The sequence below is a fragment of the Condylostylus longicornis genome, unplaced genomic scaffold (genome assembly GCF_029603195.1).
Source record: "Condylostylus longicornis isolate FDR11 unplaced genomic scaffold, ASM2960319v2 ptg000163l, whole genome shotgun sequence".
Taxonomy (NCBI): Eukaryota; Metazoa; Arthropoda; class Insecta; order Diptera; family Dolichopodidae; genus Condylostylus; species Condylostylus longicornis.
In genome coordinates, this window is record NW_026578131.1 from 1,862,076 (window position 1) to 1,882,071 (window position 19,996).

Here is a 19,996-nt window from a genome sequence, read left to right on the forward strand (position 1 = left end):
AAAAGTATGGCAACCCTCATGTTGATAACATGTACAAATAACAGAGTACAAAGCGTTGATTAATATTATTTGTTTTTTTATACATTTAAAAAAAATGAATTACAATTAAATTAATTTTTTTTATTAATAAATTATAAGAATTTCTGGTTAGGATTTAAGCTAAAAATAAAATTTTGAATCACATTGTCGTTTTGAAACCAAACCATTTTTTTTTTGTTTTCAAAAACTAACTTTTAGGTCTAAGTTCGAAACATGTACTTTTAAGGACTGCAGTAAAGAACAAAAATTCACCATCTATTTTAACTTTATCAAAATATTACGTAAACATTGTCAATCAAACAATAAAATCAATCATACCATTATATGCAGGTATATATTATATTCATTATATGTTATATATTAGACCTTTAGGGAATTATCTTTTAAATCGAATGTAAGGAAATGAACGATTTCTAATTAGGAACATTTTACTCTCCATTTGATACGCTCTTAAAAACAAATTCTACGACTACATCTTAGAGTTTATAGGAAAAACCATATGAATTGAATTGTGAAAATAAAGCTAAAGAGAACAATGGAAATCTCACAAAGAAATTTCAAGAGTAAATGTATTTAATTATAACGACAATTTTAAAAGCAACCACATTCCTTTTCGCATTAAAAACCAATTTATTCACTTTACCTAAAATTTCATTGATTTAATAACGTGTTTGTCACCTCAGAGAAGGACAACAAAGGACTCCCGTCCGGGTGTTGGTGATCGATGTACGTATTTGGTGATGCGTATGTGAGAGCTGTGTGAGAGGTAATATTGGAGAATGATTGGCGACGCCTGGTGAGATGCTGGTTAATCCCGCTGTTGCTGCTGCAGATGCCACTGTTACTGGGGTTGCCGTTGCTGCTACAGGCGGATGGTGGGAAGGTGATCCCATCGTTATTAATGGTTCCGTTGCAACTGATGTTGTTGTTTCCCGATGTACATGAGGATGGTGCAGCGATGATGGCTGTGGGGCAACCACCGGTGGATGATGTGGTGATAATGATTGAGCTGATGTGAGGGGTAATGAGCGTGACTGGGGTAACGATTGGTGATGATGCAATGGCGGCGACCGATGTGGATGAAGGGGACTTTGATGATGCTGAAGGACTGATGACGATTGGGGAAGATGCTGATGGAGAATATCCATGGATCCGCGTAGTTGGCTGCTGTGGTTGATGTTGTTGTGTCTGGTATGATAATGATCCGATTGTTGCATTTCTACTGCTGATAACGATCTGTAACAAAGTTTTGAAATATTATAAAATCCACTTTAAAGCACGAGTTGTAGATGATTATTTTAAGGAATTTGTTCAGTAGCTTATTATATACGTATTTTATTGTAAAATTGGAGGAAAGTTTTGTTAAAGGACAGATATAAATTATGTGCAATTCAAAAGCGAATAACTTCAATAAATTTAAAATAAATTCGGAAAAGAAGCAAAATTAAAATTGTACTTCAAATAATAATAATAAAAACAAAAAAGATAAATGTCTTTTTTACAAAAAGACACTCACTGAGTGCTTGCGTGCTGAGGAGCATGGTGATAACTAAAATACTGGTATTGCGAGTAAGTTGCAGGACTCCATACCTCGCAACTACTATTACTTCCCAAGGGATTTGTCGAAGTTGATTGTGACAAATGCCCTGAAATTTGTGTAGTTGTGGAATCAGTACCATGAGAATGACTTTGATGATGTTGATGTGTAGAATGCACTGCTTGTGAACTATTTTCAGTTTGCATTATAACATCTGCACGAACTTGTGAATGATGATGATTGCCGTTGTGATGGAGTGCCATATGATGCGCATTTCCGGGATACAAGGGTGTAGAATCAATCATTTCGGAGGATGCATGATGATGTACTTGATATATCGAGCCATCTGGTGAAACAACTATTTCTTTCGTTACGGCGGATGAAGGGGTTGTAGTATCGCCATTCCATTTCATATGATTATCTTCTAACTTTTCTTGTTGCTGATGATCATTAGTGAATAATCCTCCGTTAGAGCTTGGTGTATGTATTGGTGATCTTGTAGTGGAATTAACTACGGAAACAGGAATAGCTGTACCACTTTCATTAGAAACTGAACCAGCTGTACCCCACATTAGAACTGTTTGACGTTCATAATTTTCGGTTGGAGAATTTTCAATTTTTGGTGTAATAGTTGTTACGGGAGTTGTAGCATTGGAGCCTGACGTCGTGTTATTAGGCGTAGTATTAACTGGAGATGGATCGTTAGAGGAACATGAAACTATTTCCATAATATGAGGTGATGACTTTGGTGTTTTTGTAGGAATCTGAAATTTATTAAATTTTCAATTTTTACTACCAACACTAAATTTTTAATCCTAATAGTAATCAATACTTTTCCTTTAAAATAAAAGTACATCTGAAAACTATAAAAACCCTAATGATAAATTTACCTGTGATGTAGAAGTTGGACTTCCATAACCACTACTATAATTACTATAATATTTGTTTGCATCTTGCCACTTATCTTCTTTGAGACTATAACTATCGTAAGATAAAAATCCGTTCGCAACATATGGAGATGAGGCTGATGAATGATGATAATCGGTATAATACCCTCCAACGCCTGGAAGTCTATACTGGTGGAATAAATTTTCTGTAACTGGATAAAAATTAGACGAGTGCACCGAGGGTGTGATGTAAAGATTGTCTGCTGGAGTATACGGCGAGGCTGTATACATTGGATTGAGATTTGAGTAAGCCGCAGCTACAGCCGCTGCTGGGTCTGAAATATATTCAACTACCGGTGCAGGTGGAGTTACCTAGTTCAATTTAAAAAAAAATGCAAGTAACAAATTTTATCTAAACTAAATTTTTCAATTTACTTAAGCGTACCTGTCCTAAAGCAGGTGTCTGTTGTAATTTACGCTTAGAGCGACAAGTGGATAAGAAATCCCGTAACTGAGTTTTATATCGTCGGTTTGGACGCTGAGGTGTTACAGGCGGTGGAAGAACATTGGGGGAGTTCGAAGGCGCAACAACTAGTTGATCTGCCTCCGAAAAATATGTTGTTGCTAAACCGGTATCTAAATAACTAACTTTAAAGTCCATTGTACGTTTCCCGAGTAAATCTCTACCTTCTTCTTCCATTAACTGGCGGTGCGTACATATAACAAAATCTGGTTTCGAGTTTTTGTAGACCAACCTTGAACTTGTTTGGAGCCATTGCCATTCACCTTCCTTTTTTTGAAATCGATATGCAATCATACCTGATGCTCCAGTTTTTAGTACTTAAACAAAATAATACGATTACACAACATACCATATACTCTTTTACCAAAAATAATAATACATCAAACAAAATTAACGTATTATTATCCAGGCTCTTGCTAAGGCTTACATTCTTGATGTGCGCTTGCTACATAAGCCAAATCATCATAGTGCACTAAATCATAACCGCCCATGTTAATAAGTTCCGCATCCGAATATCCTAAAGCTAATTTACCTCTGAAAAATCATAAAAATAGTTTTTTAATAAACCAATTTTTTACACCTTTATATAATACCTCTGATCCATTGAAACCAATGATAAATCTAATTTGTGTTTCGACTTAAACATATTTTCTTTTTGCGGTAACTCCAACAAACTTGGAGGGCCAAACGGCGTACAAAATGCAAATAAAGCTAAAGGCGGGTCTTCAGTCTTGCGATTCTGACCGTGTAAAACTTTTATTCTACCTCGTATATCTAATCTCAAAAACCCAGAAGTATTATCCAATAAGCAACGGAAACGTACCGTAAAACTTCTTTCTAAATTTTGTAATTTTTCTGGTCCCAACGCTTCCGCTAAACTTATTCCAGACAAATCTGCTGGTAACAACGAGTTCCATAGCAGTTGCCTTTGTAATTCTTCTCGATCTTCAGAGTGAACAAGCTCATACACTGATTGATGTACAATATCAGACTATAAAACAAAAAGCGTAAAATACATTTATGTGATATTTTCATTATTTGAAAATCGTGTTTGTTTGGTTTTTTCCTCAATATTTCTCTCAATTTTAATCCTTGTAAAATGCAATACAATTTCGAAACATATACATATATTTACAAAATGAAGACATCTTTGAAGAATTTTTAAATATTTTACATATTCTTACATCTTTGGTTCACTCAAAAGCAAGTTTCAATGAGTCGTTTCCCATCAACTTTTGTCACCCTCAGAAAGTCCATTTAGTGACCTAATTTGATTTTTTTTCAGTAAGCATTAGAATTTATGCTTTTTTATATTTTTTCAAGGCTATTAGTGATTGAATTACTTTATTTAGACCAAAGACCGAAAGGAGTCAATTAGCGACCTCTAAAAAAATCAGGTTAGATATTATTAATATTTACACTTAGATGCTTATAACATATCTCTACGCGCATCCAATAAATATGAAAATAATCTTTTCGTTTCGATATGAATAAATCTTTTTCGTATCGATATAATAATAGTAACTTTTTTATATGTACATATTATATTAAAAATAGCAGCAAAATAAAATAGTAAATATAAATAACCTTAAATTAATATATAAAACTACGGTAGGCTCGCCATCTACCTAGTAAACTGAATAACGTGAGGAACTGGTTATTATGGTTATCTACAATATCGTGCACTCAGCCCTAGGCTCCTCTCAGGAGCGAAGTTGGAATAAAAAAATATATACATATACAACATAATTTTCCTCTAAAAGTAAATTAAGCATACTGTTTAATCGAAATGTATTTTCGTTTCTGTTTTTTCTTTCTGCCATAGTTTTATTTAGATAAACTAGAAAATTACCTGATGAAATCCTAAATAGCTTTCTATACTATGTGTAGCAAAGAATACTTCTCCTTCGCACGTAAGAATCATAAGAAATCCATTTAATGCCTGCAACAAAGTGAAAACGAAAAATATATTAAGAAAGTTTTGAAAACTTAGAAATTAATAATTTATGTAATTTTGCTCAATGAATAATATAATTTTTATTGATAATACATATTTGGCAGCTGTAGTTTTTGAAATCCGAAAAAATCATGTGAGAGCAAGACGAGACCGACCATTCAATGGCAGCTAGCGCAAGGAGTTGTAGTGTTTTAATGACTTTAATCAAACATAATAGCCCTAATAGTATACATGTTTATGCGAAATTTCAATACATATATTTTCTTTTCAACTTGGTTGGAAATGTTGAAAAAAATGTTTAACATAAAATATGCATGTTACAATATTTTATTATACATAAAGATTATTTGACGCAGTGTGGACAAAAAAAATAAAGCAAATAGAGAAAGAATTAGAAATTTAATTCAATCACAAAAGGTTTTCTTAAACCTATTTTTCAGGATGTTCAATATGGAAAAAGTCTGAAAAAAATTAATTTCATAAGTTTCTTATAATTATGCCTAATAAAAAAACAGAATGTATAATTTTACATATTTGATTGGAACTATATACATTTTATTAAATAAGAAAATTATTCAAAATGAACAAAAACGCTGCTTTTTTATATAATAAAAGAATTTACTCGTCCTTTCATTTTCCCTGCAATTAAACAAGACTGCACCACTTGGTGTAATCTCAATTTTATCCAAGTATTATTTTTGATTCGAATTTAATAAATTCAGGTATGTTCTTTGTGCTCTGTTTTTATGTTTATTATATTATAAACATGTACATATGCATGCATTTATAGTATATATATTTTTGAGTACATGAATATGTTCTGAAATTCGAATATTCAAACAAAATACATACTTCATAATCATAATCATCACCATGTTTAAGCTTCATATGGATTAAATTTTTTACCTCAATTTATTAAGTATTTCTATGATACCTGTTTAAAACATTGAACCCCTTAATTAACAATAGGAAGCAAATAAAATAAAAAATGTGTATGAACGTAGCAGTGATTTAAAAATTTTATTACTTTTATGTCATTAGTAAATCGCTCACATGTTGTAAATATGTGATTCTCTCTGCTTCTGTGAAGTTCTTAATATTATATTATTTTTTTAACTCACAATTTGATTTCATTTAATTCTTCGTGACTATTAAAATCGCATTAGATTCATTAATGTACACTTTTTGTTTTCACTTTTATGAATATTTTTTGAGATAGTCGAATATATATTTTTTATATAACTTAATCATTGGTTTATAGTATTTGTTTATTAACTTAACTGAAAAAGACTTGAAATTGTTCACGGAATCAATAGAAAAAAGAAGTGATCATCTTTACAATGAGTTTTTGAAGTTGATATATATGTACATATGTATTTCAACAAATAAATATTTTTATCGAAAATAAAGATAATTGTGCGGTTTGGCTTTTGAATTTATTCAATAAGGAATTTTCTTATACTTATGTTGCTTATTTAAGAAAAATCGTTGCAACTTCTTGTTTATTACATTGAAAAGTAAATATTTTTTCAAAAGTACTACGTATTTTATTATTTTAATTATACTTTTAGATAACAATTATAAAAAAAAATTTTGGAAAAAATATGCTTATTAATTTTACTCTGTTTAATTTATCGTTCCGTTTAAAAAACTTCTAACGTTTAGGAAGAAAACTGAAATGTTTATGACATACAGATCTTATTATTTATACAAGTGTACAAATTCACTAATTTTACTTTGTCTGTTCGTTCATTTACAAAACTTCTGTCGTTTAGATAGAAATAAATATAATACATCGAATTGAAAGCGAAATTATCAAGGGTAACTGAGATATTTGACACCATACTAATGGTACAGTAATTGGCCATTGTGGAAAATTCCACTGTTGTACTTTTCGAAAAAAATTCTGACTTAAAATTCGTAGAACTGTTCAAACGTTTTCGATAATATTCCGTAAAAAGACATTCCATAATCCATTTTTCAGTCTCGTTGCTTTATTTAACAATAAGAAACCTAAAACAATTTAATAAAAACTTGTGTGGCCTGAAATCGGTCTGACACAAGTGTTTTCTCAAATTTTATGAACTCAAACCCGAAATTATTAAGAATTTAGTTCTAATTTGAGAATTTACAACGTTTTTACAATAAGTAACTATAATTATGTTCATTTTCCTCTATTCTCCCTAATTATATTTCAAGTTCTTAAAAAATTGCAATACAATCAAATTAATATGCTATTTACTTATTCATACGTCAGCTTTCAATTTTACTTTCATTATAAAAATTATTCATACCTGCAGGAACATATCACCGTCTAATAAACTATGCTCGAAAGCTCCTAGCTCCCGACTTCTATAACCATCATGTACACTTAAATGTGATAATATACTACTCTCCTCCTTTTCCTTATGCATGACAACTGAAAAATAAAGTTAAGTTAAATTTGTGATAACGAAAAGATAAAATATATTAGAAATATAAATTTTTATATGTATGTACATACATGCGTTCAAAATAACATTTTAAAATTTTTATTATTAAAACTTGTATTATTTTTACAATAAACATTAATCAATTTCACGAATCCAAGGTCGCTGTAAAAATTTCACTGGACCCATTTTTTAACGAGATTAAAACATGGATTTCGTACCCAACGTCTTAACTTATGAAATCTATTAATAAAACTGTTGTTTAAAATTTTTCTTTTTAGAGAATAATAACAAAAATTAGGTATTGAGTGTTGTTCAAAAACTTTAGCGATTTTATTAAATATTTCGGTAATAAACATTGAAGAGATCAAAATTTATTGAATATTACATTGAATATTTTCGATGAAGAACTTTATCAATAAACTATACAAACTGCCTGAATATTTCTGCAGTTTTTAATGATTATTGTATTACATTTATATAGAATAGACAGGCCTGATCGATATCAGATTTTTGTCCTGACAGCCTCACAAGAAAAAAGTTTATATAATGGGTCAACTAATGGATTTCTTGAGTTAAGAAGATTTTAAAAACAAAGTAGTGCTTATCATACTTCGTCAAAAATCAAATTAGATAAGTTTTAATCTTATCATAAGGAAAAAATCATAAAAAAAAAAATACTCCAACTCTCCAAGGTGAGAAAATTATGCTACTGAAGAATATATAATATAAGCTCTGACTGGGTCTTGAACTCGCAAAATTTTCTAACGATTCGAATAATTTTAAAATTCTTTAAAGGATGTGGCAAATAATTTTTTTTAGAAAAACCTCATATAATTATGTTTTGCAATACTTAAGAGCGCATTAAGTAATTATACACAATATCCAATGATATACGAGGTTTCGAGCGAAATGCATTAAGTATATAGAAAGATATTCTTGTAGTTGTTTTAAAAGGAGCTATTCTAATCTTGTACAGGTTCAATGACAATTCCTTCTCTCTAAATTGTCTTTATATCGCATGCTGTTTGCAAAAGTAGCAGACCCTAGGGAAACTCCCTGATTGTCTTCCCTTAGACCTCTTTATTAGGAACACTCTCCTTTCAGAATATCCACTGTCTACCGGTATATCGTATCTCCAATACCTTACTTTTAAAAAAGTCTAAGAAATAGACATTATATCGAAAAAGTTCTAAAGCCAAGCCGTCGACTTAATTACTTTAGCGCAAATATTTTGTTTCTTTACTTACAACACTAAAACTACGCAACAACAAAATAGGTTTCGAACGGTACAGTAAGCTTAGCAGGTGCCAGCTATCAAAACACGCAATGCACCCGCGGAAAACCTCAGAAGATGCTGGAGAAATATGCCACCTAACATAATTGCTGCAAGAACTAAAGCACCTTCAAAAAGGATCAAGAAATCAGAATAAGAGTTACAATTGACAAAGACATACTTTTTTACAATTTTCAGTGCACAAAAAATGTCTTTCTTGAAGGTAAAGTTGCGGGTCAACTAAAAGAAAAAACAATTGTATACGAAAATATAAATTTAAATAAATTATTTAATTTTAAGTAACTGGAAATTATACAAAAAAAACTTTTTGTATTTAATTTAATATTTAAAAAAATTTAACAAAAAAGCTAGTTGGTTTTGTGTTGCAAATTTAGCATACACTACAATAGTATACTTCTTTTTACTCCACCGTATAATTGCCTCACAACTTGACCACATACATAAATTTTATCTTTAGGATACACATACAAAAGATTATTTATTTTACATTTTGATAAAAAAACAAAGACGAAATATTATAATTAAATTAGTGAATATTTTTACTAGAACATTAAAAATAATACATTTAATTTGTCAGAACAGAACTAAGTAAAAATTCTAATTAAAAAATATTAACATCTACATATAATTTGTACAATCTTTAAATACCCACTATCTCATTTGTTATATACATATAAGAGTAAGATATACATGTCAGAGTACGTAATATATATTAAACTAAATCGTAGAGCACTGATAAGAGTTATTTAATTAAAACTATTTCAACTATATAATAAAATGATCTCGTTTAGTCATCCTGGCCCACTAACTTTTTTTCCATGCAACAAATCTGAAAGATATCAAAATTGTTTTTTTTTTTTTAATATTTTTAAAACTTCATTCTAGGTATTCAGAAATTTTTGTTATTATGTAACTACATCATGCTTTGGCCGAAATTATTCAAACAGCTGAAAATTTCAGGAATGACCAATGGAAACTTATTTACTTTGTAATATACACGGCATTATAATATGAATTTAGTTAGATAGATTTACATGTAATCTTTATTTCATTCTTATTTCTTTAATACTAAATTGTTAGTTACTATCATGCAAAAAGATTGCATTCAAAGATAAAAGTTTTATAACATTTTTCATAAAAAAAAAACAAGAAAATTTTTTATAACGTGCTTTAAATATAATTTGATATAATGAATAATTCACACGAATATTTTATTAAATCATTAAAATATTTAATAAAAAAAATTTTGGAAAATGGACATTAAAACAAAACATATTATATTCATTTAAGAATTCATTACAGTCTCATACGAATATTTGAACTTTAAACAAGGACGAATATTTCAGTAACCTATAAAGTCACAGCAAAATACCCTTCATAAGATCAGTTTAATAAATTTAAAATTTTCGTAAATAAAAGTGTTGTGAATGTTTCATTATTCTTTCTGTCTTCATCAAAAATTCGCCAAAATGCTCGTTCCAATTGAATTTACAACTTATCCTCGAACCTATTCTTCGATTAGTAATTTCTAAATCTTTTTCATCTTTAAAAATTTTGAACTAATCACTTATGAACAACAAACGATTGGTTTATTATTTAACAAATGATTAACCGCGACTGCTTCGCAAAAATGGTGAAAGAAGGGTAAATTTTATTTATTTTGCGGCAGCTCTTACACATTGATTTGAAGCAATCTCAACCTAACTATACCCTCCCATAACGGCCAATTCCCATGTATATTGCCAATGCTCTCCCACCTATTGTATAACACAACCATATTTGTTCAAACTTCTACTTCACCAAAAATAAAAATATTCGTACATTTAGAACGACACCAATTCAAAGTAAAATTAAATAAATGTCCCAAGTTTTCAACAAGAAACCAACAACTATAGCTAAGAAAGTAATTTTTATTCTATAAGTATTTAACTAAATAACCAGTCTTACTTTACTCGAAAAATTTTAAATCTGCAAATTTAAGATTCTTTAAAAAAATATTTTACTAGTAAGAACGAAATATATTAGAGTGTATTAAAATTAAAATAACTAAAGCAAAAAAATTTTCAAAATTTTACTTACCTTGAAAATAACTTTTTGTCCTTAAATAACTAACTGATAATCTAAGTATACTAAGGCGATCCAATTTGCTAAGAATATTTTGCTCGAATGGCAATAATGACGCTAACAAATCTAATTCGGCATTAAGCCTTTCACGATGTCTTTTTGACGGATTGCTCTTCGTCACTCCATCTTTCGGCGGTGGTTTGAGGCTGGAATAATAACAATAATAGTTTTTTTAAGAAAATTTACAATTTGGGTTACTCATAATAATTTATAAACAAAAAATATTGTTAACAGCATGTCCTAAACAGATATATTGCACTAATTCATAAATTTGTTTTTGTTTTGAATATGTGCAAAAAACTATAGGAGATTGACATTGCCAACTCTCTGACATCGGGAGGAATATATTAAAAGAGTTATATGACAGCTGCCAACAAATCTGTCGTGCAGTTCTTGCTAAAGTTTTGGTAGCCACGGGCTTGTTGGCATATCGCCTTACGTATAGTGTCTAAAATAAATTATTTTTAAAATTGTAAAACAGATTTTGGAGTCACTGCCTTGATCGAATCTATATAAAATAAAATTCGTATCGTAATTGCTTAAAGCAATTTGTGAAAATTTGGTTAGCTCATGTAGATGATTTTTTAAGTTATTGCTGCGATAAACAAAATGGCAGAATCGTAAAAATACATAAAAAACAAAAAAAAAATAATTTTAATACACGTAAATAATTGAATAAGACCAGTTTATCACGTACAAGCTGAAGGTTAAGAATAGATACCGCGCAATTGGATTCTTCACAAAGCCTCAATTTCCCAAAACCGAGTTAAACTGAGTAATTAAACGACTGAAATTTATATATAGAAAAAATACTAATGTAATAGTATGTATCTAAAGTTGTATTTTTTACAAAATTTATATAATTCTATTTTTTGTGTCCAGAGTAAGTGCAAGTAATGTCGTATAGGCGGGATAGCAATTTATTTCTTATACTGTACGTGTAACAATTATCTATTTAAACAGAATTTACAGCTTAACAATATTTAATAAAGTGAATCTTGTCTAATCATGTTCAATTTCATTTTACTTTGTTCAAATTAAAAGTTTTGTTCAGTCGAAATTTGCCATCGTGCGAAACTGGATGCGCTTTAAATTCATTAATTTTAGTTTGAATTTTGATAATGCGGTATATCTTAATGAGGGTATTTTGGTATACTATAAGTACTACATTAGCAGCACATATTAAGCTTTAGGTCAACCTGACAATGCCTAAAAAGGGAAGGAAATAAGAGCTTATGACCAGATTTCTATGCGAAAAGCAATGGAAGCAGTTCGTAATGGAGTAATGGGCATTTTATTGGCTTCAAAAACATATGGAGTACCACATACTACTTTGCAAAATTATGCACGGAGCTCAAAAATATAAGGAAATATTTGCCCCTCGTCTGTGTAGGAAACCAGTTTTTGGCGTAGAAATTGAAGACCAGCTAGTCCAATATTAGGGGCATTCTGGTGACTGTCATAAGTTGTATGAGTGCTGGAGAAAAATTTTTACCTCCATATCTTATTTCTCTAAGAAAAAATGGAAATCCATTATTCATGAATAACGCTCCAGTAGATTCATAGGCAGCATATCATAGTTAACCAGATGATTCAAAGGCAGCATATAATAGATGGGTAAAAACATCAATTTTTACAGAGTGGTTGAAGCATTTTTTTGGAATCTGCAAAGCTAGAACAAAATGACCCCATTTTGTTAATATTAGATGGACACTACAGCCATACCAGAAATATAGAACTTATTAATTTAGCACGTCAGAATAACGTTATTATAATTTCGGATAATTAAATTAGTTTAGATATATTACCCTATAAGGTATACCACAATACCCGCCAGATTTTCAAATAGGAAATTTGGGGCTTTTATTTTATTATACCCGTATGAACGTATGTTCGAAGGGTATATTAAATTTGCCTTACCGTTTTTAACGCTAAGAAATAATGGTCCGAGATATAGACTCAAGTGTATGTTTTTGATTAGCGTCGAATTCTGAGTCGCTTTGTCTGTCCATCCGTCCATCCATCCCAGCGATAACTAAAAAATTAAAAGAAGCAAAGTTTACCAAATTTTCACAAATGATTTACTGTAGTAAGTGCCAGAACCCTATTTAAATTGGACATGATCGAAGCACTGGTTCGGGAGCTGCCATACAACTTTAAAATTTATTTGGCTATATCTTCGAAACTGTAAAAGCTGTGATATTGAAATTTCACCCAACCGAATATATTAGTAGGGCCAATGTGTTTGATAGAAGTCGTTGAAATTCTACGGCTCCTTCTAGTAGATGCCATAAAACTTCAAAAGTTATTTGGTTATATGTCAGAAACTATAAAAATTGTTATATTGAAATTTCATACTAACGAATATATTAGTAAGGCCAATGTATTTGATAAAAACCATTGAAATTGCTTAGCTCCCTATGGTTACTGCCATTCAACTTCAAAAGTTATTTAGCTATATCTCCGAAACTATAAAAGCCGTGATATTGAAATTTCGCACAAGTAAATATATAAGTAGGACCGATGTGGTTGACAAAAGTCGTTGAAATTTCTTTGCTCCTTCTGGTAGCCGCCATACAACTTCAATAGTGGTTTGGCGATATCTTAGAAAATATTAAACCCAGTACCGAAATTTTGCATAAATTAATATGGTAATACGGCAGCTTAAAGTCACAGTCATGGCATAATTACCGCAAATTCTTTAACGTCAAAATTTTGTTTTCAGTCTGCAAATTGTCTGACGCATAAAACTTTTACGGACAGAAATGTAGTAAACTTCTTATCCGTAATTGACTTCGAATTTTGAGCATCCGTAAACGTCAAAACAAAAAAAAAATTTTTTTTAAATTTAAAATAATTTTATACTTACATATTAAAAATTAACAAAAAAAATATTTTTATATTATTTTTAACGTAATGATAGTCACTCAATACATCAAATTTATTTACTGAATTACTACGTCAGACTGTCTGCATGTAAAAAAAAAAATCTACAATTTTGACGCTTAATTGACTTTTTTTAAACGTTTAAAAATTTAAACTTTGACTGAAAGTAAAAACGCAGTAGAGTATTCGTAAACTCAGACAACTCAGATTTTGTAAAATTTGACGTTTAAGAATTTACCATTACTCGCACGTTGGATAACAATTTCGTACGGGCATTTTTCTGTACGGTACGGTATTTTCTATTGCGGTACGCCTTGTGCACTCATATTTAACTGGACATTACGTTACATCGCATTCCAAATATACACCAACTTACGTAATTATCAAAAGTAATAGAATACCATAAATATTTTTATTTCCTTAATGGTAAATTGTTATAATCTAATTGATTAATAAATTCTAAAATATTTAGAAAATATTTTTAAGTACATACTTATCTCATTTTAATACATTTTTTAATCGTCTACAATCGTCGTATTAAAAAGAGATATTATATGTACATATTTAAGTACATACAAAATATTGTCAATGTAAACTCCACTCAAATTACTTCAGCCGTTTCGCAGAAAAGAAATTATTTCTATGCATAAGTTTTGTTTGCGTTTTCTTTTTCTGATCTAACATGTGAATGGACGTTAGGTTTGGACAGACGAACATGTCTTTATTTACGCTGATATCGAGTATACTTACAGGCTGATTCTGAAAGGTATACAACAACATTTACCATTGGTTAGGTGATCCAAAATGGGTAAAACTTTTGTTCTGGACTAGGTGCTAAATTTCAAGGGTTTCCGAGTTACAGACTTCCGTTCCGAAAGAGATAGGGGCTTCAAACAGTTTTTATAAAACCTTGTAAAGGGTTTAAAAACAACATGTTACTTGACTTTGTATTTTATGTAGTTTCGGAATAAAAAGCATTCAAACTTTAGTAAAAATAAAATTTTTCCCATTTTATTTTTTTAGTTTTCTCCAACCCGATGATTTCGTACGAAATTTTTTGAAACTTTGAATTTTTTTTAAAAAATTTTGCCCAGCTTACAAACAAATGCAGGTATCTCACAAAATATAACTTAACTTGAATTAAGTTTCTTAAACAACGAATTTAAAGCTGTTTTTGTTTTGTTATTTATATTTAATTATTTAATTTTCATTGAATTGATTGCTTGTTTTATTAATTTAAGTAATTTTATTAATTTTTGTATATATGTCACTTTTATGTATATGTATCACTTCCCTGGTCAGTAAAATGCGACCGCGTAGAGAGCAACTCTTACTTTCCTTTTATGGTTTTTAAAAAAATTTTAGGATTTATGAAGGAAAAAAAATTTCCATCGTTCTTTTATATTTTAAGTCATTGGCAACTTAAAATACTAAAAAGATTTTCATAGAAATAAATTTTGGAGTTTAATTTTGATATTTACAAAAAAAAAATTGCGAAAAGAGTGAAGTTTTCATTCAAAAAAAAATTTTTTTAAGAATAAGCTTCATAAAATTTATAGAAGTTAAATCGATGCCGACTTTCTTCATAGTTATATAAATGGTACTGAATTAAATCACGAAATTTAATTGATTTGAAAAATTTTCATAGGGTAAATTCACCAAAATCTTAACATATTTTTCGCTTATTGCAAAACTCTTCATATTGAATTTCCTTTAATTTAAAATATATTCGACAAATAAAAACTTTAAAACCTGCAAGAAAAGCATGTTGATAAAAAACTACGTTCGTATCATAGCATATCTAAAGTTCTAAAGCATTGTTAAAATTTTTTTCTACGTACTACCAAAATAATTCAATTTTAAGCAAACCAAAACTTCTTCAATAGTTTTTTCAAATTAAAAAAAACTGATAGAAAATAAATTGAGAAAAAACATACGAATTATATGGAAGTTGACCCGATTGAAGCAGTTCGGAAAAATTTTTTAATGTCCACCGTATTATATTAACTAAGGCAGTGTATGTATGCATAAAAACAATATTGACTTTAAAATGAAAAAAAAATTGAATTTGCACAACCTTAACTGTACAAAAGCTACATATGGGTCAAAATTTAAAAGTTGGCACAAATGAATTTTTTTTTTCCAAATTATTTTTTTAGAATTTTTTATTAAAATTAATTTTTTATAGTTGCCTATTATATAATGTACAATCTCCTCAAGTGGTCCGGAGGTTTTGTAAATATTTTAGAAATTATAACCAAAAAAGTAAGCTCAGGTTTGAATTTAGTTCAACTACGTTACCGATAAAAATAGCTTAAATTTTTCGATCTCTTCAATGGAAATTATTATTTTCATATCTTACTCTCATTTGTAATTAAAGTTTTATTACTATAAAACTTTAAAAAATAAAAAATAAATAAATTTTTATAAATTTATTCTGTGATATTGAAAAATCATTTTTATAAAAAAATAAATTATAAGTTATTTCAACTTTGTTACTAATTTTAAATTTAAAGTTTTTATTTTTAAAATAAAACTATTTAATAGTTCTTTTCTTGCAGGAATTTTTACATAACTGCTTTAAAAATTAATTTTTGATTCTAAAAATGTTCATAACAAAAAAATTAAGAGCTTAAATTTAAAGAAAAAAGTTTAAAACAATATTTTTTTTTCTGACAAAACAGTAACGCAGTGGAAAATTTTATTCAGTTTTCAGTATATTAACAAAAAAAATTAAAACAAAAACAGTCAATTTCCTGCTGTTGTGGAATATGCTAAGATATTAACTTTTTTCCTCTCGATGAAGTTGTACATATTCGGTTAAGTTTTTCATTTGCATTTTTAACAATATACATATTTAAAATATGAAATAGATTGTGGCATTTTGTATAATAATCAATAAAACATGTTATCGCCTATTTGTATGTAAAATTATTAAGAATTTATTCACCAACTTAGAGTAAACTGCCTTAAAAATCAACTTTCTTACCATGTCTTCAGTAGCGTTACTTAAATTTAGTAACACAGTTGAACAGTAACGCAGTAGAATATTTTAAAATAAAAAGTATATTAATATAAAACTACAACATATTTTTGCATTTTAAAGTATACAGTTGGTTAGTTTACTTGGTTTGCTTAATAATATGCCACTTTTTTGAATTTTTAAAAAAAATATTTAAAAAAAAACCACATAACACAGTTGAAAAAAGCGTTTTACATTCACGGCAAAAAAAAATCAAACTATCTCCAGCGATGTGTTTGGAACAACATTTACCACAAGCCCGAACAGACTTATTGCGTATTCTTTAAAACAAATAATGATGCCAAAATATTTAAAAAAATGATTAATTTTAAAAAGTTTTATGATGTAACATAGTTGAAGTAACGCAGTTGAACAATTCTTGTAACACACTTTTTTCTGTTAAAATGACATTAAAATAAATTAAAACTTAAAAACTAATTTTTGATTTTTGTTTAAAAATAATGAAATAATTTTGCAATATAATTTAAAATATATCCTTCTGTGGAGGAAGTTCATGAAAATTTAAATTGAAAATTAAAAATGTGGTCTGTGACAAGTTTCATTAATATGAAAACAGAAAACGCGCTCCGACAATTTTCCAAAATTTTCCAAAAATACTTACTTTTACAATCTAAAATTTTTTTTTATTTAAAATTAAAGATTTTATAATTTTTATTTTATTAATTATAATTTGATTTATTTTCTAAAAAAGTATTTATTTAAATGTACTTTTTTGTAACGCAAATGTGCTAACTTTTAAATTTTCACCCATATATATATGAGTATTGAAACTTATGCGGCCTCCGTATTTATTATTATTTTAACCCCACCTTTGGTGTATTTTCTTGTAAACCTTTCCGAATCACCCTATTTATACTTGATCATATGGCGGAAAATTAATTTAAGTTTTTACAAACTCCTTACAAAATTAATATAAGCTTCACTATAAGGGATGAGCGCATTTTCACATATATACGTTAAATATTAGGAAGAATTTGTTCTAAAAACCAATCCGAATTGAAAATTGAAACAATAATGTTTATAGAAACAAAAGAAAGAAATGCAGAAAAAACACTAAACATACATTGAAAAAAAAAGAGCTCATAGAACTCATAGACTTATTAATTGTATTGTTATTAAAACGTTTTTTTTTTTGAGTTAAGTATATGTTGAACATTTAAAAATTTTTAAACATACCTTTTTCCATTTCTCCGTCGTCTTTTTGTAGCATATACAGTTCCTAGCTGACTCATACTGTTAATTTTGCTATTATATTTTTGCGACAATATTTCCTATGCAATTTTGTTGTTTTCTTAGTTTTATTTTCAGTCAATTAACCAAATTTCTAATCGCTGATTTTTTTTTTTTTTTTAACAAAAAAGGTAAATATTTTCATTTGTGAGAAGTTAAGGAAAAACACAGATGCAGCACCAAATGAGATAGCGACATAGCATATTTTATATTTTGTTTTTTTGTGTATTATTATCATAAATAAATTTATTATATGCAAGCACATTAAAGGAAAATCACATCATAATTTATAACATTCAATAGTCCGCGAAAACGTAAAATACACTTTTAAAATTATCCAAACTGTTAACAATTGTATATACTAAGTCTTCTTAATAATTATTACGACCTTAATAATTATTAAGGATACTTCGTTAAACCTTGTTAATTTGGTTTTAAACAGTTTTGTTATAAAAATAATTTCATATAACAAATGTGATGTAAATTTTACAATATCGCAGATCTTTTTTTAAATTTGTTGAACTGGAGTTAAGATTTTGTTTTAGAATGTAAATTATAAATATTTGAATAACTATTCAATGCAAATCGCGGAAGATCTTTTTTCTACTTGTTTTATTTCATTTTGCTTATATTCTGCCATATTATTCATGTATTGATGTGAAAACTTTTTTTACATATACAATTTTCTTGCTTGACACAATACATAATCACTTATACTTAGGATTCACTGGTTCACTAAATATACATTGCCTATTACGTTTCGTCATATTTATTTTGCAAAATCCGAATTTCGAATTCATTTGTTGTTTAAAACTAACTTTATATATATTTTTATGAAATATAAAGTAAATTTTTTTTACTATAAATATATGCACACACGCACAAAGCTAGTTATATTAAAAAAAATGTATTTCAAAACATTTTGCAGCACTAAAATTCTAAAGAACTAAATTAATAAACACTATTTGAATTAGCCATAACACTTTCATTGGAATTGTAGTTACATACACATTTAAGAATATAACTTACATCTTCTCATACAATATAAATTTTGTATACTTAAAATTTATAAAAAATTAAAAAATTTAAATAGTTTAGTGCAAAAAATAAAATTAAGAACTTATTGTTTAGACTTATAAAGTTTGTGTTTTAATGACCGTGTTTATATTAAAAACTATTGATAATTTTGGGAAATTCGTTTTGGCATCGGAAGTTTTTGAGATTGATCGGAAGTTGTTGATTATAAAAACGATGAACACCATTCCAGATATCAATAAGAAGAAGAAATAACTGTTATTAGTAAAAAAAATGCAATACATGTAACATTCGCTTATCATAATGTTATAATTTATACATTACATTGAATAAATATCCATGATATTTATAATCACTTGACATATCAATAAATACTAAATAACCAAATGATATATTTTACTAATTTGATAAATGACATTAAGTGTGAAACACATAAAAACAGCCTAGCAATTCTAATCAGGTTTTATATATATGAAATTTATATTATAAATGTAAACAAGCAATCGAAAAACAATATACTTTTATACATATGTACTCGTATATATACGCCATAATGACAATCTGTTTCTAATATGCAAGCATAACCCTCATAGACTAATGAATGCGTGTTATTATTACCCCATTAAACAAGAAAAAAAATTATTCAAAATGATTTGAACTATTAGGTTATAAGTACTAAAGTCATTGCTAGTTCCAAATAAATTTTGATTATTAAATAAACATAAAATAGTGAGTTTAACGCATCTAACATAAAAGTGAACAGCATACTTAATGACCGTTGACCAGCATAATATTACTTTTGAAGAGTTCAAAGGATTAAGAAATTAGTACCTACTTGTAATTATTAAATTAAAATTATATAGTATTTTCTATTTGCGAATTCCTAAATTGCTTAATTTAGACCTAATACCTATATAAAGTTAAAATTAGTAAAGCTTGAAACTTAACAGCACCAACCTGAACACCAAAGAAACCAAAAAGTAATTGGAAACCATAAATTAATTAAGCT

The 19,996-nt window shown here is 28.3% G+C and overlaps 1 protein-coding gene across 2 annotated transcripts; it reads right to left on the minus strand.

Annotated features, from left to right (window-relative positions):
- Window positions 1-21: 21 nt before the first annotated feature.
- Window positions 22-18,249, minus strand: LOC129616182 (hypoxia-inducible factor 1-alpha). 2 transcript variants are annotated; one of them, XM_055531672.1, is made up of 10 exons: window positions 17,899-18,249; window positions 10,749-10,939; window positions 7,238-7,362; window positions 4,839-4,928; window positions 3,580-3,977; window positions 3,414-3,520; window positions 2,909-3,303; window positions 2,467-2,835; window positions 1,630-2,340; window positions 22-1,275 (listed from the first exon to the last, which is right to left on the minus strand). In XM_055531672.1, exons 1-10 carry the CDS (start codon window positions 17,952-17,954, stop codon window positions 691-693), a joined length of 3,027 nt encoding a protein of 1,008 aa, XP_055387647.1. In that variant the 5' UTR covers window positions 17,955-18,249; the 3' UTR covers window positions 22-690. The 2 variants fall into 2 exon arrangements, with proteins under 2 accessions (XP_055387647.1, XP_055387646.1); XM_055531671.1 differs by having other exon boundaries at window positions 1,556-2,340.
- Window positions 18,250-19,996: the final 1,747 nt, after the last annotated feature.

Excerpts from the sequence above, each read along its gene's own strand:
- LOC129616182 (XM_055531671.1), bottom strand. The coding sequence starts at position 17,954 with ATGAGTCAGCTAGGAACTGTATATGCTACAAAAAGACGACGGAGAAAT. Across the intron at positions 2,836-2,908 it reads AGACACCTGCTTTAGGACAG|GTAACTCCACCTGCACCGGT; the intron begins GTACGCTTAAGT and ends AAATTGAACTAG. Across the intron at positions 1,276-1,555 it reads CCTCAGCACGCAAGCACTCA|ATCGTTATCAGCAGTAGAAA; the intron begins GTGAGTGTCTTT and ends ACTTTGTTACAG.